The 21,868-nt window shown below is 62.4% G+C and overlaps 3 protein-coding genes across 7 annotated transcripts; 1 reads left to right on the top strand and 2 right to left on the bottom strand.

Annotated features, from left to right (window-relative positions):
- Window positions 1-895: 895 nt before the first annotated feature.
- OSGEP (O-sialoglycoprotein endopeptidase) lies at window positions 896-8,378 on the bottom strand. Of its 4 annotated transcripts, XM_077832340.1 has the most exons (11): window positions 8,169-8,375; window positions 6,096-6,215; window positions 5,760-5,935; window positions 5,562-5,657; window positions 4,094-4,143; window positions 3,795-3,873; window positions 3,616-3,681; window positions 3,129-3,219; window positions 2,641-2,716; window positions 1,158-1,256; window positions 896-1,073 (listed from the first exon to the last, which is right to left on the bottom strand). In XM_077832340.1, the coding sequence occupies exons 1-11, from the start codon at window positions 8,287-8,289 to the stop codon at window positions 1,034-1,036; spliced, it is 1,014 nt and encodes a 337-aa protein (XP_077688466.1). In that variant the 5' UTR covers window positions 8,290-8,375; the 3' UTR covers window positions 896-1,033. The 4 variants fall into 4 exon arrangements, with proteins under 4 accessions (XP_077688466.1, XP_077688467.1, XP_077688469.1 ...); XM_077832341.1 differs by lacking the exon at window positions 1,158-1,256 and having other exon boundaries at window positions 8,169-8,378; XM_077832343.1 differs by lacking the exon at window positions 5,760-5,935 and having other exon boundaries at window positions 6,096-6,272; window positions 8,245-8,370.
- Window positions 8,379-8,544: 166 nt separating this feature from the next.
- APEX1 (apurinic/apyrimidinic endodeoxyribonuclease 1) lies at window positions 8,545-13,865 on the top strand. Its single transcript, XM_077832109.1, has 5 exons — window positions 8,545-8,655; window positions 9,169-9,304; window positions 9,586-9,770; window positions 12,145-12,337; window positions 12,601-13,865. The coding sequence occupies exons 2-5, from the start codon at window positions 9,244-9,246 to the stop codon at window positions 13,113-13,115; spliced, it is 954 nt and encodes a 317-aa protein (XP_077688235.1). The 5' UTR covers window positions 8,545-8,655; window positions 9,169-9,243; the 3' UTR covers window positions 13,116-13,865.
- Window positions 10,902-20,210, bottom strand: PIP4P1 (phosphatidylinositol-4,5-bisphosphate 4-phosphatase 1). 2 transcript variants are annotated; one of them, XM_077832108.1, is made up of 7 exons: window positions 20,004-20,210; window positions 19,474-19,664; window positions 18,950-19,056; window positions 18,475-18,580; window positions 18,008-18,060; window positions 17,523-17,613; window positions 10,902-11,177 (listed from the first exon to the last, which is right to left on the bottom strand). In XM_077832108.1, the coding sequence occupies exons 1-7, from the start codon at window positions 20,164-20,166 to the stop codon at window positions 11,157-11,159; spliced, it is 732 nt and encodes a 243-aa protein (XP_077688234.1). In that variant the 5' UTR covers window positions 20,167-20,210; the 3' UTR covers window positions 10,902-11,156. The 2 variants fall into 2 exon arrangements, with proteins under 2 accessions (XP_077688234.1, XP_077688233.1); XM_077832107.1 differs by lacking the exon at window positions 10,902-11,177 and adding an exon at window positions 15,142-17,288.
- Window positions 20,211-21,868: the final 1,658 nt, after the last annotated feature.

Here is a 21,868-nt window from a genome sequence, read left to right as displayed (position 1 = left end):
CTCTCCCCAGCAGTGGAGCAGCAGCCCCGGCCCTGCCCTGCTAGACGGACCATGCCCCGCGGTGCCAGTTGGGAGTGTGGCCCTGCTCCGGGCCAGGCGGGGGGCTGGTGCTGCCATCTCTGCATGCTCAACTGTCCCCTCCGACATTGCCACAGGGACTCAGACGCCTGGGTCCCATGCACAACCTGGGGTGGAGCCTGCTGTGCTCTGCCCCCGCCCGGGGGCGACCCCCACCGCGCCGCACTGTAAATATTAAATATTGTTATTTACACAACACCTGACACCCTGTCAATTGACACCCATCCCCCGCACCAGCCCTGCCGATGCTCTTCACTCCTGACCTGCCGGTGCCCCTCACTCCCAACCCGCAGTCTCTTGCTACCCCAGCCTTGTCCCCCACCCAGCTCTGCTGGTGCCCCTCACTCCCAACCTGCAGTCCCTTGCTACCCAGCCCTGTCCCGCCTCCCCAGCTCTGCAGGTGCCCCTCACTCCTGACCTGCAGCCCCTGGCCCCCCCACCCCCAGCTCTGCCAGCGCCCCTCACTCCCAACCCACAGCCCCTGCTAGCCCAGCTCCCCGCAGCTCTGCCAGTGCCTGAGTCCTGACCTGCAGCCCATGATAGCCGAACCCTGCCCCCACACCAGCTCTGCCGGTGCCCCTCACTCCCGACCCGCAGCCCCCTCCTAGCCCATCCCTGGGCTGCTCCGCTGGTACTCCTTACTCCTGACCTGCAGCCCATGCTAGCCCAGCCCGTGGTAGCTAGGAAGGCAGGCTGAATACCCCAACTCATTGCCCCGCTGGCAGGTTTCAGGCTGAGTGGGGCCCGCTGTGGTGCTGGGGCCAGGCCCAGAAGCCACTCCCTGCCCAGCCCCCAGGGTTCAGGAAAGGAATCCCAGTTACAAAAGCCGAAGTCTTTATTGTGTGTTAGGGCCGAGTTCCAGCTAGCGGGACCCTCCAGCCGCGGACGCCCTGCTCTGCGCAGGCCGGGCGCAGCAGCCGCTTTGGGGCCCATCCTCTGTGTGGGAGGGAAGGGGTTAATCGCGCCAGGTCACCTCCACTTCATCTGTTCGGTACCTGTGGGGAGGAGAGAGTGTCAGGGGGCTGCCCCACTGCTGAGGCCTCCTCCCCCCCCCCCCCCCGCACTCCCCCCTTCTCTACCTCTGCGTGATCCATGAATCCTCTAGCTGCGTCACCTGCCCCGTGCGGAACATCTCCCAGCCGGCCTGTGCAATCATGGCCCCATTGTCAATGCAGAACCTGGGGATGGGGGTGGGAGATGAGACCTCCTGCAGGCAGCGGGGCATGGGGGCTAGTGGTTAGAGCAGGGGGCTGGGAGCCAGGACCCCTGGGTTCTATCCCCAACTCTGGGAGGGGAGTAGGGTCTAGTGCAGGCCTGCACAACATGCGGCCCGTGTGGGCTCACTGTGCAGCTCATGGGGGGTGAGTAGGGGCAGCGAGTTATATACTCTAGCGGTGCCTGGGCTCCAGGAATATTCAGGGCTGGGAGCCCTGCTCCACCAATGTTTGGAGCTGCATCTCTCCACCGGCCCTGTCTGGAGCGTCCCAGGCCTCCGCCTGCCCTCGGAGCACCCCTGCCCGAGTGAAAGCAGCACGGCTCTCCCTCGCCTCCGTTGCTGGCAGCTACAGCACAGCACAAGAGCAAGGCCGGCAGCAGGCTGAGGCGGCTGCTGCTGCTGCTACCACACCTCAGGAGGGGGAGTGGGAGAACGACGGGGCACACATGCTTGGCAGCCCTCCCCTCCCCCAGCTCCAGACCCAGAGGGGGCTTCCAGCGGTGGGAGACATCTGGAGTGGATCTGTGACTCACCTGAGCAGCTGCTGGGGCTTCGGTGAGTGTTTGACCCTGTGATCCGCCCCCCCAGCCCCCACTCCTGCCCAACACTGGGGAAGGGGTAGCCTCATCCCCCACCCCCAGTGAGGCTACGGTGAGAGGCAGCAGGGGAGGAAGGAAGCCACATATGATGGCAGTCCTCCCCTGCCCCCAAACTCCCTCCCAGAGCCTGCATCCCTCCACCCATCCTGCACCCCACCCTGTGCCCCAGCCCGGAGCCTGCACCCAGCACCCAAACTCCATCCCAGAGCCTGCACCCCAGACTCCATCCCAGATCCCAACCTCTCAACCGTCCTACACCGCAATCCCCTGCCCCAATCCAGGCCCTGCACCCCAGACCTCCTCCCCCTACCCAAATTCCATGATTCATTAAAAAAAATTAAAATACTTTATTAAGAATTTTTCAATTAAATCAAACAGTTTTTTAAATTATCACCCCCCCTTCCTTTTCAGCCCACAGCTGTTTCGGCAGGGCAGCGCTGGGGGGTTCGGCCCTCAGCTGTTTTCTTTGGAGTAATATGGCCCTAGCCGCTTTACAAGTTGTGCAGGCCTGGTCTAGTGGTTAGAGACAGGAGGAGGGGGGTTGGGAGCCAGGACTCCTGGGTTCTCTCCTGACTCCGGGGTAGGGGTGCCAATGCCCTAAAGCACCATAGTCCAGAATCCTCATGGGGAATCCCAGAGCTCCTGTCTAAGGGGATAATTCCACCTCTCCCACCAAGCTAAGGCAGACTGAGGGGTTGCTGGGACCCTAGCTCTGCAGGGCGAGCTGACGGGCGGGGCAGTCAGTACCTCTCATCTGTAGCAAACAGCTTGGCTCCCCTCTCTGCACACATGATCTGCATCATCTCCTGCAGCCGCATGTTACCTGAGGAAGAGGCCAAGGTTAGAGCTGGGGGGGGAGGCAGAGGCTGGGGGGGGACACTGGGGGAGGGGGCAGGATTAGAGCTGGGAGGGCACACGCTGGGGTGGGGTGGGTGACACCTGGGGAGGGGGCAGGTTTCAAGCTGAGACCCCAGTCTCAGGTCACAAGTGACATAAGCTGCGATGGCCTCAGTTGAGCCTGGGGCACTAGCCCCAGGCTGCGCCTACCAGGACTGTGGGGGAGAGCCCAGAAAGCCCCTGCCCTAGGGCAGCGAACCCAGTGGGGGTTGGTGGGGAGGCTGGGTGCACTAGGATGGAGGCAGGGGGCAAGTGGGTGGGGTAGGTATGGGGACAGGGGGAAGTCAGGGTTCCCATGCAGTGATCCTTTCTGCATCACCCACGGTCCTGGCACGTACAGCCGACACCGCCCACGACGAGGGCCTCCTGTGAGCCGCAGTGCGCCATGGCCCGCTCTGTGATCTCCACCAGCATCGCGAAGAGCGTCTCCTGGGGGGAGAGGGGGGGGCGGCGCAGCTAGGACAGTGCTGCTCGCTCCCAACCCGCAGCCCCCCCCCCGCCTCACTGCTGCTCGCTCCCGACCCGCAGCCCCCCCCGCCTCAGTGCTGCTCGCTCCCGACCCGCAGCCCCCCCCCCGCCTCAGTGCTGCTCGCTCCCGACCCGCAGCCACCTCCCCCGCCTCAGTGCTGCTCGCTCCCGACCCGCAGCCCAGCCCCACAACTCCCATAGTGCTCCTCACTCCAGATTCTCAGCCCCCTTCCCCAGCTCCCATGGTGCTTCTCACTCCCAACCCATAGTCCCCACCTTCTGATATCCAGGAATGGTGCTCGTATCTCTCAACCTGCAGCCCCTGCTCTCCCGGCCCTGAACTGGGCTGTTTCTCACCTGGAGAGAGAAGCAGAGATCCTCTGGGGTGCATTCTCCTGATGCCAGCATCTTGTGAGCCACCTCCTACAGGGCAGAGAGAGGGTTCAGGGCTCCTGGGATCCCTTCCAGCTGAGGGAGGGGGGTGGTGGCTAGTGGGTAGAGCAAGGGCTGGGAGCCAGGACTCCTGGGTTCCTCACCTCTATGTGGGACAGGATCCCTGAGAAGGACACATCCATTCCCTTCACTGTGTAGGGCAGCTCCACCAACTTTTGTCCCCTGGGGGTGGAGGGTGGGGAGGGAGGGGAGGGAAGACTTTGTTAGACTCTCCCAGAGCCAGGGATATAACCCCGGAGTCCTGACTCCCAGCCCCCTCCCACTGCTCTAACTAGTAGATCCCACTGCCCTCAGAGCCAGGGATATAACCCCGGAGTCCTGCCTCCCAGCCCCACTCCAATTCCCTGGACCCCACTCCCCTCCCGGAGCTGGTCCTACTCACTTCTTTGCCATCTGTTCGATGTTATAGCCAGGGCTAGGGTCATTGGATATCTAGGAGGAGGAGACACCAAGGGGGGGGGGTAAGGCTGGATGTGGGGGTACCAGAAGGCCCCATCCCAACCTCTGAGCCCCCCAGACCCTACGGTGACCAACCCCTCCCTCCCCCAGCTTTGGTCCATTCGGGGGCGGGGGGGGGGGGGGCGTGTAACTTGAAGACACCAACTCCTTTCAGGCCAAAACCTTTCCTACAGCGGGGCTCAGGGTAGGGGGGTATTCGGGTGGGATTCTGGTCAAATCATTCCCCGCCGTTTTGAGCTACAGGGAGGGGAACAAAGCCTGGGGCCCCTTTGCCAAAGCTCTGTATAGATTTACTGCTAAATCTCACAATCATTTTCTACTTCACTTGCAAACAAAAAAGGAAATTCTCGGCCAAGAACCTTGGTTAGTGCTGAAGATTCCCACAGCCCACTCCTAGCTCTTAAAAGCAGAAAACTAAATGCCAAAAATCTTAGATTAAGGTTAAAATCCATGCAAAGCCTCCAACTAAGTGAGTGCAGATTATTTGACAAAAGTATTTAATTTTATACTAGCCTTAGTTGGAAATGTCTGACTATAAAGTTACCATTAACCTTAGATTTTGGCATTTAATTTCCCCAGTTTCAGGGAGAAGGAGAACAAAAGTTATGGTTTTCCTTAAAAAGCAAAGAAATTCCATGCCAGAAAATCTCATCTTCAGTTACTCCTGCCACAGGGAAGAAAAGGATTTTACAAGAAATACAGGAAATTGGATGTGAGGTTTTTAAAAAATGGAAGGATATAGAATGTTTGTGATAGAGATTGATTTCAAGTCCTATTTTCCATGAGAAAAAGCTAAAAATTGTTGAATTTTGTATAGTATTCTTGGATTATAAAGAGAATAAAATTGTGAGTTAGTTTGGTTGCTTTTTAAACAAAGAAAATTCTTGTTTGTTTTTAGAAAAAAAGCAAGGAAATTCCACTCCAAAAATCTTAGGTTAAGTTTCAAATCGCACTGAGTATTTTTTGACGAGCGTGTGCATAAAACCAACACTAATCTGAAATTTCCTTACATTTAAAAACAACAACTTCACCCTTAAACACACCAGAACTTGGAGTCATGTGACTCTTGAAGCAGTATTTCTCCAAAGTTGCTGTCGCTAAACATTGCTAGGGAAGGAACCAGGGGGATTGGGGAAGTTTTCTCTCAGGGCTGTCACCTTGTCTTTTTAAAAAGCGAGGAAATTAAATACCAAAAAACTGGTTAATGTTGAAGTGCCACAATCAGGCAACAGAGAAACTCTGGGTGATTCACTTAATGAGAACAGAACCCAGCTGTCCTGGCTCCCAGCCCCCTCTACTCTAATCACCAGACCCTCACTCCCCTCCCAGAGCCAGGGATAGAACCCAGGAGTCCTGACTCCCAGCCCTCTGGCTCCCCACTGCCCTCTCACCTTCAGCACACGGGCAAAGCGGTCCAGGCAGTTGCCCACGGCGATGTCGATGGTCTCCCCGAAGATGCGATACCGGCGCTCCGAGTATGCGATGACCTGGGTGAGAGGAGCAGAGCGGTGGGATGTGCAGGGCTGCTGGGATCTCCCGGGTGAGGGCCCAGTGTAGCGCTGGGTGGGGAGGGGGAGCGCCAGCCCTACCTGGGTGTTGCCCCCACTGACATACAGCACAGTGGGGTTCTGGGCGCCTGTGATCAGCCGGCCCATCTCAATGTGGCCCACACAGTGATTGACGCCCAGCAGGGGCTTGTTCCAGAGCTGGGCCAATGTCCGGGCCACCACGGCCACAGTCACCAGTGGGGCACCCATGCCGGGGCCTGCAGGGAGAGCACTGGGTCAGCACGGGGCCCTCGGGGAGCCACCCACACACACCCCCACTCACCCTGGGCATCCACCCACACCCGCACTCATCCTGGGCACAGGCCCTGCCCCCTCACCCTGGGAGTAGGCTCCGCCCCCTGCCCCACTCACACTCACCCTTGGTGTAGGCCACACAGTCCACATCTGCAGACTCCAGCCCTGCCTCCTGTAGAGCTTCCTGCAACAGGGCCAGCACGCAGCCCTGGTGGTGCCTCGCTGTCTGCCCCGGCAGGAACCCTGCCCCAGAGAGACAGCGTCAAGGGGTGAAGCTGTCAGGGACCAAATGGGGGAGGGCTAGATGGGGGGAATAAAAGGGATCAGATGGAGGGGCCTGGAGAAGAGAACCAGACTCATCCTGGCCCAGAGCAATGGGGAAGGGGGATATGGGGGGTCAGGAAGCCTGAATTTACCCTGGCCTGGAGTGGGGTGTCCGTCACGGGGAGGGGGTTGAATGGGAGGCCAGATTCAGGGAGGAGAGACAGCCCAGGGGGCAGGTTGGGGGGGTCCCGGGGTAGGGGGGTGGACGTTGGGAAGATGGGTAAGGAAAGGGAGGGGTCCCAGCGAGGCTCGGGATGGAGAAGCCCAGGTGGGGTGGGGATGGAGATGGAGGGGGAAATGAGTAAGGACGAAGGAGGTCCCAGCAGGGGTCCCGGGGAGGCTCGCGATGGGGAGGCCAGTGGGGGGTCCCAGGGCAGGGTAGGGGCACAGGGGGAATGGGATCGGGGCGGAGGTTGGGGGGTCCCGGGGTGGGGGGGTGGACAGTGGGTGGATGGGTAAGGATGGTGGGGGGTCCCAGTGAGAGTCCCAGAGCGGCTCAGGATTGGGAGGCTCAGGCAGGGTCCTGGGGAGGCGGATGGAGGAAGAAATGAGTAAGGATGGGGGGGGGGTCCCAGCGGAAGTCCTGGGGAGGCCCGGGATGGGGAGGCCCCGGGGAGGGGGAGGGGCACAGGAGGGATGGGGATCAGGGGAGAGGTTGGGGGTCCTGGAGCGGGGCGGACGGAGGGAGGGAGGATGAGTAAAGGACGGGGGGTCCCAGCAGGGGGTCCCGGGGAGGCTCACAACGGGGAGCTCCTGGGGGAGGCCCGGGGTGTGTGTGTATCGGGGCTGTGGGGCGGACAGAAGGGCGATGGGGATGGGTAAGGACAGGGAGGCCCCGGGGGGGGGGGGGGGGGAGGGTCGGGTCGCAGGGTAGGACTGGTAAGGACGGGGCGCGTCTCGGGGTGGGGCGCAGGGGGGATAGGGGGCAGACGGAGGGAGGATGGGGAGGCCCGTGGGGGGGTGTGGGGTGTCCCGGAGCAGGGTAGGGGCACAGGAGAGATGGGGAGCGGATGGGTAAGGACAGGGAGGCCCGGGCTGGGTGTGTGTGTGTGTCTGTGTATGGGGGCTGGGGGGCAGACGAAGGGAAGATGGGGATGGGAAAGGACGGGGAGGCCGGGGGGGGGGGGGGAGAAGGGTCCCGGGGGGGGGGATGGGTAAGGACGGGGGGGCCCGGGGGGGGATGGGTAAGGACGGGGGGGCCCGGGGGGGAGGGGCGCAGGGGGGATGGGTAAGGACAGGGGGCGCGGGGGGAAGGGGCGCGGATGGGTAAGGACGGGGGGGCCCGGGGGGGATGGGTAAGGACGGGGAGGCCCGGGGAAGGGGAGGGCGCAGGGGGGGATGGGTAAGGACAGGGGGACGTGGGGGGGAAGGGGCGCGGATGGGTAAGGACGGGGGGGATGGGTAAGGACGGGGGGGCCCGGGGAAGGGGAGGGGCGCATGGGGGGGATGGGTAAGGACAGGGGGACGCGGGGGGAAGGGGCACGGATGGGTAAGGACGGGGGGGGCCCGGGGGGATGGGTAAGGACGGGGAGGCCCGGGGAAGGGGAGGGGCGCAGGGGGGGATGGGTAAGGACAGGGGGACGTGGGGGGGAAGGGGCGCGGATGGGTAAGGACGGGGAGGCCCGGGGAAGGGGAGGGGCGCATGGGGGAATAGGTAAGGACAGGGGGGCGCGGGGGGGCAGGGGCGCGGATGGGTAAGGACGGGGGGGGGGGCCCGGGGGGGATGGGTAAGGACGGGGGGGCCCGGGGAAGGGGAGGGGCGCAGGGGGGGATGGGTAAGGACAGGGGGGCGCGGGGGGCCCGGGGGGGGATGGGTAAGGACAGGGGGGGCCCGGGGGGGGGATGGGTAAGGACGGGGAGGCCCCGGCTCACCCTGGCCCGGCGCGGGCACAAAGGTCCGGCGGGGGTTGCTCAGCACCTGCCCGTCCCGCACCAGCCCCGTCCCCACCTTGTTGGCGCTGCCTTCCAGCCCCAGCACCGTCACCGCGGGCATGGCGGGTCCGGCGCGGCGCCTGCAGCCCGACGTCCTCGCGCTGCTAAGTCACAACGCAGCCCCGCCCGTCTCACCCCACGTGACACCGGAGCGCGAGGACCACTCTCCTTCCCGCCCCGCGTGACACCGGAGTTCCTGGCCGCTCACGTGACACGGGAGTCCCGCCCACTGCCGTCCGCTCCCCACAGTCCGCCGCAGCCCCAGGGCTCCAGCACGTGACAGCGCGGCGCTCTAGCCCCGCCCTTTCCCCTGCACGTGACCGTGCCCGCACGTGTCCCGCTCGGAGCCTGCGGCGCTTTGTCCTCAGACGGGTTGTGCGGCGCGCGGGTGGCTCGGAGCGGGTCCTGAGTGGTCGGGAGCCGGACGGTGAGAGAGGGGGCGGGGTTCTTGCGCTGAAGGGCTGCGATTGGCCAGGGAGGTGGGTGTTTATTGGCCGGGGAGGTTGGTTGTTTATTGTGGCAGGAGCTCTGTGATTGTCCATGGAGGGGGTGGGTGTTTGTGTGGAAGAAGGGCTGCTATTGGCCAGAGAACAGGGAGTTTATTGTACGAGGAGCTTTGTGATTGGCCCGGGAGCGGGTGGGTGTGTATCATGCTAGGAGGGCTATGATTGGCCGGGGGGTGGGTGTTAATTGGCAGGGGAGATGGGTGTTTATTGTGCAAGAGGACTGCGATTGGGATTGGCCGGGGAGCAGGGGGTTTATTGTGCAAGGAGCTCTGTAATTGGCCAGGGATTGGGGAGACTATAACGCAAGAAGTTTGTGATTGGCTGGGGAGCAGGAATGGGCTTTTGGCCTGTCCTCCCTGGTTCTCTGGACTGCTGGGTCCATGGCCTGTGCCCCTGGTGCTGATTGCCTTGTGCCCATCCCTCTCCCCCCACAGGCTGCCTTCAGGATCCTGCGGCTCGCAGCTTGGCAGTGTCGGCTCCTCAGCACAGAGCCCCGCTGGTGGAGTGAGATGCCCAAACGGGGGAAGAAGGCAGAGGATGTGGACAGCACGGACGAGTTCGAGGCCACAGGTAACCGCGGCCCGCTCCCTGTGGCATGGAGACCCCTCCCTGCTCCCTGGTGCCCCCTTGTGCTCCCCACTGCACTCCTCACGGCACGGTGCCCCCTTCTGAGCCCCGCTCCAGTCTGTACGGAATGGCACTCCCCCATCATTCCTTGTGTATCATGCTAGGAGGGCTGGATGGACCTTTGGTCTGACCCACTAGGGCCATTCTTATGTCCTTATGTTCTTGGCACCCCCCCAGCTGCTCAGCACCACGTCCCAGCTTTCCTTCTCTCTCCTGCTCCCCAGAGCCCGACAAAGAGAGCAAGAAGGGGGCAGCGAAGGGCCCCAAGGAGAAGGTGGCGGAGGGCCCCATCCTGTACCAGGATCCGCCCGACAAGCTCACCTCCCCCGGTGGGCAGAAGTACACCCTGAAGGTCACATCGTGGAACGTGGATGGGCTCCGGGCCTGGGTCAAGAAGAAGGGCCTGGAGGTAGGAGCAGCTCTCTCAGGGCGCTGAGCTCTGCCAGTCCTCGCTGGGCTAGGCAGCTCCTCCCCAGTTTGGACCACCTGCGTTGGGGCCTAGTCTACACCTGGTAGTAACAAGGTGCCAGGGGCTAAGGCCACCCCTGTCCCTGCAGCAGAGCTGTCCCTAGACATTTTGGTGCCCTACGCAGCCCCCCCATGGGGGGGAGGGGCTGGCCCCAGGCTCCGCGGGGGGGAAGGAGCGGGCTTCGGGGGGCAGGGGGGAGACCGCCCCCCAGCATGAGCTGCGGAGTGGGGTTGCGGATGGCTCGCTCCACTTCCTGCTGCCCGGTGAGTGCAGGGAAGGACCGACCCCGCACTCCAGGAGCGGCGGGAAGTGGAGTGACCCAGCCCCAGCCCGCTCCGCTCTGCTCCCCTGGTTCCTAGCCTTGGGGACTTGAGGGGAAGGGGGAACTGCCCCCCAGAACACACAGCGATGCAGAGCGAGCTGTGGCCGGGTCGCTCCACTTCCTGCTACCCCATGAATGCAGGGCGTACCTGACCCTGCTGTAGTCCCCCGGGATGTTGCTCAGGGGAAGGGGTGGAGTTGGGGTGGTGCTGGTGCAGAGCAGGGGCGGGGGCCATGGGGAAGAGGCAGGGCAGGGGCAGCTTCCTGGCTGGCATGGGCTGCCACTGGAGCAGCACACAGCTGCGTAAGGCACCAGGAAATTTGCATATGGGTAAGGATGGCCCTGCCCTGCAGAGGCTGCAGTGTGGCCTTGTGATTACAGCTAGAGATCTTACAGCAGAGGGGGCTGGGAGCCAGGACTCCTGGGTTCTATCCCAGCTAGGTGAGGGGAGTGGAGTGGGATCTAGTGGGTCAGAGCAGTGGGGCTGGGAGCCAGGACTTCTGGGTTCTCTCCCTGGCTCTGCTATTGACCTGCCGGGTGACCTTGGGCTAGTCCCTTCCCCTTCCCATGCCTGTTTCCCCACCTATGCAGTGGGGATAAGGATCCTGACCTCCTTTGGAAGGGGCTTTGAGCTCTGCTGAGAAGTGCTCTAGCCGAGTTAGGGATTGGGATTTTTTCCCTGCCGAAAAAATCTTCCAGGTTGCGGGGGATTTCGCAGTGTATTTCATGGGTCAGATTTTCCACCTGGAGTTTGGATTCCCACATTCACTACTTCAGGATTTTTTTGCAAATCTAGAAATTTTGGATTTTTAGATTTATTCCATTTTCCTCTCCTGCTTTGTGCCTCCAAGTTGAGCGCAGTGAACAACGGCTGGGCTGTGGGAACGTTGGCTTGTGTTGGAAAAGTCGCCTAATGGCAGAGACGCACAGCTTCTTAGTGGACCTTCCCGCTCTGCTGCCCCGGACTCCTAGGTCCCTTGGGCACTCACTAACTCTTCTCCAAATTAGAGACTCTTGGAGACATCCTAGAATAGGGGAAAAACAGGCAATTTGAATCCTAGGCATCCTGCCTCTGTTACATTTCCTGGCTGGTAAATGGGGATTGGAGCATGGGGGTGTCCTAAATTTCCAAACATGTTTGCTTTTCCTAACCCAGAATGAAATTTTAACTCAAAATTGACATTCGTCATCCCCCAAATCCCGCTGGACAGGGGGAAAATGGTGCGGCTGTAAAAAACTGAAGCAGTTAACTTGGGTTCATGAATGGCTGATTCCCTCGAGCCTGGTCCACAACTGGATTTGTACCCAGTTTGGTTCCAGTGGGATCGTTCAAATGGGTCTGAAGTCTGAAAAAGATTTGGGGGTTGGGATGAGGGTGGATAAGCAGCTGGGTAGGAGCTCGTAGGGCATTGCTGGGGCCCGCTGGAGTCATACGACTCCGGGATGAAGAAACAGGCAAATCTGGAGTAGGTGCAGAGAGGTTATTTTACTTCTGGGAATTGAAGCTAGACAGATGCAGCCTGGAAATAAGGGGTACATTTTTGTACAAATAAGGGGTACAAATAAGGGTTACAATAATGAAGGTGACTAATTGGAACAATGTGCCAAGGGTCGTGGTGGATTCTCCATCCCTGGCAATTTTGAACACTCTGCGCTAGGAATTGTTGCGGGGCGGTTCGCCAGCCTGTGCTATCCAAGCAGTTGGACAAAATGATCCCACTGGTCCCTTCTGGCCTTGGATCTGTGACTGTCCGTAGCGTGGAAGTGGTTTTACTGGCCTGAAAGTGCTGTCGCTGGTCCGGCTGGTCCCCAGCAACCAGCACTGGAAATCCACGGCCAGGGGCAGGGAGGACACAGGTGCTCCGAGGGAGGGGATGAGCCGGAGGGAAGTGGGGTGGAGTTGTGGGGCAGGAAACCTGGGTTCTCTTCCTCATCCTATGAGGTTCCCAGAGAAAGGCTCCCAGCCCCGCTGACCCTGCTTTCCCCCTGCAGTGGGTGCATGAGGAGGACCCCGATGTACTGTGCCTGCAGGAGACCAAGTGTGCAGAGAAGCTGCTGCCCCCCGAGATGCGGGAGATGCCCGAGTATCCCCACAAGTACTGGGCCTGCGCCGGCACCAAGGAGGGCTACAGCGGGGTGGCTCTGCTCTGCAAGATAGAACCGCTCAGCATCACCTACGGCATTGGTAGGGACCTGCCCCACCCCCCCAGCCTCTGCCTGCTGAGCCCATGCTCCCTGCTCACCACACCCCCTACCAACCTCTGCCTGCAGACCCCTCTTTGCCCACTGCCAGGCCCTCTGCCTGCCAATCCCTCTCTGTGCCACCTACAGCCTCAGACAGGCCCTCTGGCCTTTCCCCTTGTCCCTTTCCCTTGACCCTTGCCATGCCCCCTATGCCCAGGGCCTCTCCCCTTTGGCCTCTGACGCAAGCCCCTTGTCTCCCGGCAGGTGAGGAGGAGCACGACCAGGAGGGCCGTGTGATCACGGCCGAGTTCCCCTCGCACTTCCTGGTGACGGCCTACGTGCCCAACGCGGGCCGGGGGCTGGTGAGGCTGGAGTACCGCCAGCGCTGGGATGCCGCCTTCCGGGCTTATCTGCGGGGGCTGGATGCTCGCAAGCCCCTGGTGCTCTGCGGGGATCTCAACGTGGCCCACGCCGAGATCGACCTGAAGAACCCCAAGGGCAACAAGAAGTCGGCAGGCTTCACGCCCGAGGAGCGCCAGGGCTTTGGGGAGCTGCTGGCAGCCGGCTTCACTGACACCTTCCGCCACCTCTATCCTGACACGCCCCACGCCTACACCTTCTGGACCTACATGATGAATGCCCGCGCCAAGAATGTGGGCTGGCGCCTCGACTACTTCCTGGTCTCAATGCGCCTGCTGGGGGCGCTGTGCGACAGCAAGATCCGCTCCCAGGCCATGGGCAGTGACCACTGCCCCGTCACCCTCTACATGGCCCTGTGAGCAGCCTGATATGGTCCCAACACCCCTGTATGGTCCTGGGAGCAGGGCGGGAGGGGGGTGGGCCATACAGCCTGCTATGGCTCTGACACCCCTGTATGGCCCTATGACGGGGGGGTTGGGGGCCATACAGCTAGATATGGGCTCAACACCCCCTCTATAGCTGTGGGAGTGGGCCCATACACCTTTCTATGGCCCTGTGTGAGGTGGGGGATCCATATGGCCGTATGTGGCCCTGCACCCTCTCTCTCTCTCTAGTCCTGTGAGCAGGGTGGCCCGTACACTTCTATGGCTTTGTGAGCAAGAAGGGATTGGACTCACATGCCCCAACATGCCCCTGTGAGGCCGGGTAGAGGAGAGGGAAAGCCCCCGCCCCCAAGATCAGGTGACTTCCCCCCAAAATGAGACCTGATTCAACCCCCCAACTTGTGGGCCCTGGTGCAGTAAATCCCAGAATATCAGCAGATCCCTCCCCATCTGAAAGACCATGAGCCTCCCAAATTCAGCCCTGAACCCCCAAACTCACCCAGTGACCCCCAGTCTGAGGCCAGGAGGCCCCTGAACTTGGAGGGCCATCCAAGCAACCCCCCTTTTACCTTTTCCCCCCATCCTAGCCTCCAGAGAATTCCTCACCCCAGGAACTGTTTTTTACCTGTAGAACTAAGCTGCTGCCTTGCCTTTAAACCAGCCTCCCATTCTTTGCGGTGGGGGGCACGGAGCTGTGAGGAGCATTGATTAAAGGCTTTGAAAGGAGGTGCTGTGTTTCATCTCGCCCTGGGGGGGAGTGAGGCAGAGCTGGGAGACAGTCACCCTCATGCTGCCCACTGGCCTTTCTAGCTGGGGTCCTGCAGAAGGCAGCTGCGAGTGAAGGGGGGCTTTGTGGGGAAGCAGAGTTGGACTGAAGGCCCTGCCTGGGACATCACAGCCTAGAACGGAGGGATCCCTACAGACACTCAGCTTCCAGTTACAGAAATAATGGCTGGGTAAGAGGGAGCTGCTCTGCGTGTGACTGATGCTGCCTGGGTCTGCCGACAGCCTGAGCCCATTGCTGGGTGATGGGGGAAGCAACCATGAGCATGACTGACATTGCCTGGTTCTGCCGAGAGCCTGAACCTATTGATGGGAGAGGGGGAACTGTTCCATACATCTCAATGGGGTGTTCCATCCCAGCCCCACTGCTCTGGGGGAACCAACTCGACGCCTGAAGGAGAGGTTTGGTGAGCAGAGCCCTCCTGCTCCTGGGGAGGGAGGAAGGCATGGACAGGGGGTGCCTTAATCCACCTGCAGCTGGTTCAGCCATACGTGGGCTGAGGAGGAGTTGGGGTCCTACAGAGGGACACCCTCAGGGGGCCCCCCCACGTCTCCAGCAAAGGGGTGGATCCAGCCCTGGCCTGGTGGAGACACCAGCCTGTCTACAGGACGCTTCTCTCCCAGGACTCTTGCTACACACCCTGCCGCTCCCACCCCCCGGAGCTGGAAGAGATCCCAGGAGTCCTGGCTCCCAGGCCCCTGCTGTAACTACTAGACCCCACTCCCCTCCCAGAAATCCCCATCCAAGCCAGGAGCAGGAGGCTCTAGGGGTTGCCAGCACTCAGGGGACTGAGCTCCAATCAGCGCCCTAAGTGGAAACCTCAGATACCTTCAACCACTGCCAACCTAGGGGGCGCTAGCCCCATGGCAGGGGACTGGCTGGCTCGGGGTGGGGAATGGGACATGGGGCCTTTCCCTTCTAGGGGGCGCCGGCCACGATCCAGCCCTGTGGCAGGGCAGTGGCTGGCTCAGGGGCAGGGAATGGGACACAGGGCCTTTCCCCTCTAGGGGGTACCAGCTCAGATCAGGCCCCACAGTGCGGGCTGGCTGGCTCAGAAGTATGGGGCCCCCCGCTCCAACCACAGTGGCTGTCCCTGGCTGTTGTTGCCCCTGTGGTGTAATGAGTTTGTGGGCTCTCAAGCTGGCAATGGGACCCCCAGACCTAGCCCCCCCCCCCCGGGGTCACCATGGGGCAGAGTGATGGAGCCAGGCAGGCAGGTGCCGTATGGAATCTCTTTATTTACACTGTGAGGGCATCCATCAGTTGGGCCAGCCCTCCCCCAGGACAGACACACCGGCTTAAAGTAGCACTGCACGGGGTGGGGGGCAGAGGGGAAATGGGGGAAGAAGCCTGGGGCTGGATTTAAATAGCTATGTACAGGGGAGTGGTCAGTATGTACAAGCCAGAGCAGCAGAGTCCTGGGAAAGGGGGTGAACCCTATTCCCAGCCCCCCAAAGATCCCTGAAGAACCGAGGCTGGAGACGTTCTGTTCTCCCTCCCCGAGGGGGAGGCCAGCACCAGGCTCCCCTCATCACCAACCCTCCAGGCAGATCACCCCCAGTCCTTTCCACCCCACTGCCCCATCCCCCTGGGGGTCCCCAACCCCCCACCAGGGGAAGCAGGGCCCAGCCAAGGGAGCTGGTGCTGGGCAGTGCGGGGAGGGGAGGAGTTAGGGGGCGGGAGAGGGGGCTGAGTTAGGATCACACCCCCCACATGCAGCAACAGGGGCAGCGCTCTGCTCCCCAGGCTGCAGTGATCAGCCCAGTCGGAGCAGGGGCTGGATGGGAAGGGGTGGCCCTGTGGTGGAGCTCAGAGGCATGCTGGGAAGGCTCAGGGCCCCCATGCGACAGGGGCATTACCCATTGGCTCCCCTTCAGGAATGTGCAAAGAACCAGAGCGGGGGGGGGGGAGGGGGAGAAAGAGAGCAAACCCAGAGCAGCTTCCCCCCAGGCATCGGGGGGGGTGGGGGGGGAGAAAGATCAGGGCAGGGGCTGCTCCCCTCCAGCTCTCCCACCGAAATAAAGGTTAGCTTTGGTCCCTAAACAGAGCTAGGGCACAGGCCTTTCCCTTCTAGGGGGTACCAGCTCCCATCTGGCCCCAGGGCAGGGACTGGCTGCTTCAGGGAGGAAGGGAATGGGACATGGGGTCTGTTCCCTCAAGAAAGCACCAGCTGTGATGTAGCCCCAGGGCAGAGGACTGGCTGGCTTGGGGGGCAGGCCTGACAGAGCACAGATCAGTGGGGTGAACAGTGGCCTAAGAGATGAACCCACCATGAAGCAGCAGTGAGCTGAATCCTACTCATCACCCCTGTCCCTGGTGTCAGCTCCCGTCCCCAGTAGGTCCCAGCCCCCCCAGAATGTACTCAATGCCCCCACAGCTGGGGGGCCCCCCTCCCGCCCCGCTTCCCTGCAGGCCAAGGGGGTGCTGGGTGTGGCAGTGTCCCCATCAGGATGGATATGGGACCCCCAGTGACTTGGCAGCTATGGGGGCTTCCTTCTTCCCTCTGGCCACCTCATCCTGGGCAGAGAGTCGCTGCTCTGTTACCCAGGGTGTCGGGGCTGGTAGGTGCCAGCTCCACCATCCAGTGTTCCTTGGGTGCACAGGGTCTCAAGGGTGGAGAGTCCCGTCTCCGTCATCCAGTGTCCCTTGGGTGCGCGGGGTCTCAAGGGTGGAGAGTCCCGTCTCCGTCATCCAGTGTCCCTTGGGTCTGTGAGGTCTCTGGGGTGATGGGTCCCAGCTCCGTCGCCCAGCGTCCGTCGGGTGGGGGTGGTGGGTCCCAGCTCCGTCGCCCAGCGTCCCTCGGGTGCGTGAAGTCTCCTGGGTGGTGGGTCCCAGCTCCATCGCTCAGTGTCCCTTGGGGGCGAAAGGGGTCCCATCTCCGTTGCCCAGTGTCTCTTGGCTGGGGGGTGGGTGTCAGGTCCCATCTCTGTCACTCAGCGTCCCTTGGCTGGGTAGGTCCCAGCTGAGTCACTGTAATCCAGCTCCCTCTTGGGTTGGTCCAGACAGAGCTACCATAGTCCAACTGCCCTCTTGGGCTGGTGGGGCCCCTTGCCCTTGATACCACCGCAGCTGCCTCCATTGGTCACGTCCTGTGGGGGTCTCCTGCTCAGGCGGGATGGGAGGGGAGCAGGACCAAGGCGAGGGGCACAGGAGCGGACCTGGGGGCTGGGCAGAAGCTGGCTGAGATGGGCGGGGCTCCCCAAGCAGGGGCCGGGGGCGGCTCAGGAGAAGTTCTGGACGGGGTGGCTGACTCGCATACAGGCCCAGTACATGGCCCGGCCCAGACACAGCACAGCCAGGAGAATGACCAGCGCCCAGGAAGCGTAGATCCCACTGTACCGCCGGGCATGCTTCCACGTGCCGAACTGCGCAGAGAGAGACAGCAGTGTCAGAACACCTGGGTTCCAGCCCGGCTCTGTGCGGGGAGGGGGGTCTAATGGTTGAGGGGGCAGGGGGGTTGGGATCAGGACTCCTGGGTTCTATGTCCAAAAGACCCTTCCCCACTCAATGCCCCCTTTCTCCCAGGGCAGCACGGTGACTTAGACCGTCCTAAGGCTACGTCAGCACGGCCCGCTCCCCTGCCCCGGTCACACACTCACCGCTAGGCCTGTGGCAGCTACCGCCACTAGCACACCTAGGAGGAGGCAGCAGATGCATCTCTTCCGGGGGTACCTGCGCCCGATGGAGGAGCTGCGGGGGAGAGAGTCAGAGTCAGACATGGACACCCAGGAGTCCTGGTCCCCTGCCCCCAGCCACCCTATTCCCCTCCCAGAGCCAGGGAGAGAACCCAGGAGTCCTGGCCCCCTCCCCTCCCACAGCCAGGGAGAGAAACCAGGAGTCCTGGCCCCCAGCCCCACTCGACCCCATACCCCTCCCCAGAGCTGGGGAGAGAACCCAGAAGGCCTGCCTCTGAGCTCAACCACTCCCCATGGCCTTAGACCCCACACTTCGGCCTCGCTTTCACAGCCCCTTCCACCCCTCAGCCTCCCCAGCCCACATGGGCCCAGCCCCACCCCCAGGACCAGGTCTCTCTCTGTCCTGTAGCTGTGGCCCGGGGCAATGGGTCTTGGGGCAAGAAACTTACACTTTGCGGCAGTGCGGGCAGCGGGCTAAGGTGCGGTCTGTGAACTCTGTCCACTGGAAGAATGAGAACCAGAAAGAAACACACATGAGACACCCAGCCTCCTGCTCTACCCACTATACCCCATGCCCCTCCCACAGCCAGAACCCAGGAATCCTGGCTCCCAGCCTCCTACTTTACCCACTAGACCCAACGCCCCTCCTACAGCCACGGTTAGAACCCAGGAGTCCTGTCTCCCACCCTCACCGTCTCCTGCTCTAACCACTAGACCCCACTCCCCTCCCAGAGCTGGAATAGAGTCCAGGAGTCCTGGCTCCCAGCCTTCCCTACTCTACCCACCAGACCCAATGCCCCTCCCACAGCCAGAACCCACGAGTCCTGGTTCCCAGCCCCCGTGCTGAACCCACTACACCCCGCACCCCTCCCAGAGCCAGGGACAGAACCCAGGAGTCCTGGCTGCCCCTGCTTACCAGGAAAGTATTCTTGCAGTGTCCACAGATGACCCGCACTCCCACAGGCTGGGGCTCAGGGCTCAGAGGCCCCGGGTGCACTGGGCCCAGGTTAATGATCCTTTTGCTGCAGCAGGCGAGAGAAAGCAACAGGGATGAAACCGGAGCCCTGCCCTGTCCTGGGGACCAAGCCAGGCTGTGACCTAGGGACCACTGGTGCCAACAGGTAGGGGGCACAGGGTGTGGCCAGGAGGTTACAGGGATCCCCAGGGTCAGATAGCTGCACACTAATTCACCACGTGAGACATTTGCATGGCTGAGAGCGAGAGGATTGCGTCTACACTGGAAGTTGCGTTCCTGAAGTTAAGGCCAGTTGGGCACAGACAGGTTTCCTCCCACTCAGGTACCCCGGGAAGCATCACCCAGGCCCAAAGTGCCCTCAGTGCCACCCCTCCCCGCTGCCCAGCACGGCTTGGGACCCCCCACCATGGCTCACCAGTAGGGCCGGGGACAGGCAATGCGCTGGGATGTCACCTTGCAGATCAGCAGGCAGTTGCAGGGACATCTCACATACTTCTTCCCCGGGGGGGCGTTCTTGATCGGCTGCAGCAGAAACAGAGAGGAGGCGTGAGCCTGGGGGGTGCTGGAGGCTAGGACTTCTGGGTTCCACCCCTGGCTCTGGAGGGGGCACAGCAATCTCAGGCCTTTTGCTCCACTTCCCCTGGTCCAAGCCTCGGGGTCTCCCAGCTCCAGCCAGATCCCAAGGGAGTCTTCAGAGCTGAGAATTGCCATTCCAGCTCTACAGAGAGACCATCCCCTGACACCTCGTGCCAGGGGCCGACAGACAACCCCCAAATCCCTCCCATTCCTGGGGGGCCCCTCAGGGACCCCTGCCGGGCTCACTGGAGAGACAGAGACAGGCATATGGTGGGGGAAGAGGGTAGTGGGACCTCACAGGGAGGTGAATGGGAGATCCAGCCCCCCACAGGAAGACTGTGAAATCAGTGTGGCCCAGCTCACCGTGGCCTCGTTGCAGACACTGCACTTCACCACATGCTGGTGCATCTTGCCCTCCACGTTGATGAGGCTCTGGCAGACGCGGCAGGTGATCATGGGGGTGCTGCCACTGTCGGGGCTGGCCATGGGTGAGTAGGGCGGGGGGTCTTCGCCATGCAGCACAGCTGGGTGCCCGTCCAGGAATGGTGGGAAGCCTGGGTGAGGGAACCACAGGCTACAGTCACCTGCAAGTCAGCCTGCCCTAGGCCCCTTAGCCCCACCCACCTCCCAAAGCTCCTCCCCCAGTCCCACCCTCCAGCCATTAGCTCCACCCAACAAACCACTTAGCTCCTCCCAGTTCCCTTAGCCCCGCCCACCAAGACCTCCCTGACAGCTGCAGCCCCCCACAGCCCCATCGATCAAGACCCCTAACCCCTCCCCAGAACTTGTAGCCCCCACAGCCCTGCCCACTCAGCCTTAGCCCCGCCCACACCGCCCCTCCCCCACGCCCATTAGCCTCTCCCCTGCAAGGTCGTGGGGGCGGGGCCGCTCACCATGGGGCGGGGCTGGCTTCTCTGCGGCGGGACCTCCGTAGGGCGGGAGCGGCGCGGAGGGCACGAGCCCGCCAGGCCCGGCCAGCACCCCGCCCGCCCCGGGAGTGCCCGGCTCGCCGAGCTCCGCGGGCAGCAACGGGGAGCGTTCGCCGTCCCCCGACATCGCCGCTTCCCGGCTGCCGTAGCGCCCGTCCCCGGCTCCCCACAGCGATGTCCTGAGTCACGTGAGAGGGAGACGGCCGCCTATTGGCCAAGAGGCGACCGGGTAGCAGTCATGTGACCCCAACATCACGTGAGCTCAAGCCGTTCTCTCGTTGACTGGCGGCTGCCAATTGCCAGCACGTGACATCAATGCTCCCCACCCATTGGCTGGATTCGTCACCCTTCTCATGTGACTCGAAATGGGCTCCCTGAATGGCTCGACTAACTGCGCCTTCCCCCATGTGATCCCGGGGGCGTCTCTTACTGGCTGGACCTTGGCAATCAGTCCCACATGATGAAAACTCTGATTGGCCAATCGCTCAGCCCGTTGTATCGTCAGCGCTTTCACGCCGTCTGATTGGCTGGAAGCAGCAACTACCCCTCGCACGACCCCTCCGGCCCCCGCCCATTGGCTACCGTCGAACTCGCCCGACCCACCAAGCCCCGCCCTCATTAGCTGCTCCACTCCCGCCTTCCAGGCGCAGTGCGCTTCGTTGGCTGTTTCCCCTGTCAGCTGAGTCGGGCCTCACCCCGTTGGCCATACCCACTCCCAGCCAGGGCCCCTCCCACTGCCTGTCAACGACCCTCCTTATAGCCCCGCCCTCCGCAATCTCCAGGCTCCTTGTCGGGGGAAGGGGGAACTCGGCCTATGGGGCGGGACTGAGCACGCCGGGGGAGGGGCCATCCCTGGCCCCACCCCCGGAGCCCTCAGCCTGGCCCCAGCCCCGCTGTAAAAGCCCGCCGTTTACTGCCTGGGAAGCCTGTGGCCCCGCCCCCGAGCCCCCCGGCCCCAGTGGGATGCGGGGGCGTTCTGCGGGGGGTCGCTCCAGCGCTGGGAGAGGGTGAACAATCGGGGGCGGCGGGTGTTACAGTTACATGTATAAGAGAAATCCCCGAATATCGGGAGGTCTGGTCTCTCCTCGACTCCGGGGGGCTGGGAATAGGGGGGCAGGAAAGGGGTGTGTCTCTGGCGCTGGGGGGCTGGGAATAGGGGGGCAGGAAAGGGGTGTGTCTCTGGCGCTGGGGGGCTGGATAGGGGGGTGTCTCTGGCACTGGGGGCTGGATTGGGGGGTGTCTCTGGTGCTGGGGGGCTAGGAATAGTGGGGCTGGATGGGGGAGTGTCTCTGGCACTGGGGGGCTGGGAATAGGGGGGCAGGAAAGGGGGGTGTCTCTGGCGCTGGGGGGCTGGATAGGGGGGTGTCTCAGGCACTGGGGGCTGGATTGGGGGGTGTCTCTGGTGCTGGGGGGCTAGGAATAGTGGGGCTGGAATGGAGGTATCTTTGGTGCTGGGGGGCTAGGAATGGGGGGCTGGAAAGGGGTGTTTCTGGTGCTGCGGGGATGGGAGTAGGGGGCCTGGAAAGGGGGGGTGTCTCTGGCGCCGGGGAGCTGGGAGTAGGGGGCTGGATTGTGGGCGGTGTCTGCTGCCGGCCAGCTGGGAGTAGTGGGGTTGGATTGCGGGGTGTCTCTGGCGTCGGGAGGCTGGGAATGGGGAGGGGCTAGAATTATGGGGTCTCCCCCGATGCTGGGGGGCTGGAATGGGGGGGTCTCCTCTGGGCACTGAGGGGCTAGGAATGGTGGGGCAGTATGGGGGGGCCTCCCCTGATGCTGGAGGGCTGGAAAGGGGGGTGTCTCTGGCGCTGAGGGGCTAGAATAGGGGATCTCCC

The sequence above is a fragment of the Eretmochelys imbricata genome, chromosome 13 (genome assembly GCF_965152235.1).
Source record: "Eretmochelys imbricata isolate rEreImb1 chromosome 13, rEreImb1.hap1, whole genome shotgun sequence".
Classification (NCBI taxonomy): Eukaryota; Metazoa; Chordata; order Testudines; family Cheloniidae; genus Eretmochelys; species Eretmochelys imbricata.
The sequence above is the reverse complement of the archived record's forward strand: the minus strand, read 5'-3'. Positions and strand labels throughout refer to the sequence as shown.

What these genes read in the sequence shown, in the direction of transcription:
- PIP4P1 (XM_077832107.1), bottom strand. Translation starts at nt 20,166, where the DNA reads ATGTCGGGGGACGGCGAACGCTCCCCGTTGCTGCCCGCGGAGCTCGGC. An exon ending in TGCCCGCACTGCCGCAAAGT is followed by an intron (nt 17,614 to 18,007) that starts GTAAGTTTCTTG and finishes TCTCCCCCGCAG; the next exon opens with CTCCTCCATCGGGCGCAGGT. An exon ending in TAGCTGCCACAGGCCTAGCG is followed by an intron (nt 17,289 to 17,522) that starts GTGAGTGTGTGA and finishes CTCTCTGCGCAG; the next exon opens with TTCGGCACGTGGAAGCATGC.
- APEX1 (XM_077832109.1), top strand. Translation starts at nt 9,244, where the DNA reads ATGCCCAAACGGGGGAAGAAGGCAGAGGATGTGGACAGCACGGACGAG. An exon ending in GGACGAGTTCGAGGCCACAG is followed by an intron (nt 9,305 to 9,585) that starts GTAACCGCGGCC and finishes CCTGCTCCCCAG; the next exon opens with AGCCCGACAAAGAGAGCAAG. An exon ending in TCAAGAAGAAGGGCCTGGAG is followed by an intron (nt 9,771 to 12,144) that starts GTAGGAGCAGCT and finishes TTCCCCCTGCAG; the next exon opens with TGGGTGCATGAGGAGGACCC.
- OSGEP (XM_077832340.1), bottom strand. Translation starts at nt 8,289, where the DNA reads ATGCCCGCGGTGACGGTGCTGGGGCTGGAAGGCAGCGCCAACAAGGTG. An exon ending in TCAGTGGGGGCAACACCCAG is followed by an intron (nt 5,658 to 5,759) that starts GTAGGGCTGGCG and finishes CCTCTCACCCAG; the next exon opens with GTCATCGCATACTCGGAGCG. An exon ending in GCTTTGCCCGTGTGCTGAAG is followed by an intron (nt 4,144 to 5,561) that starts GTGAGAGGGCAG and finishes TCCTCCTCCTAG; the next exon opens with ATATCCAATGACCCTAGCCC.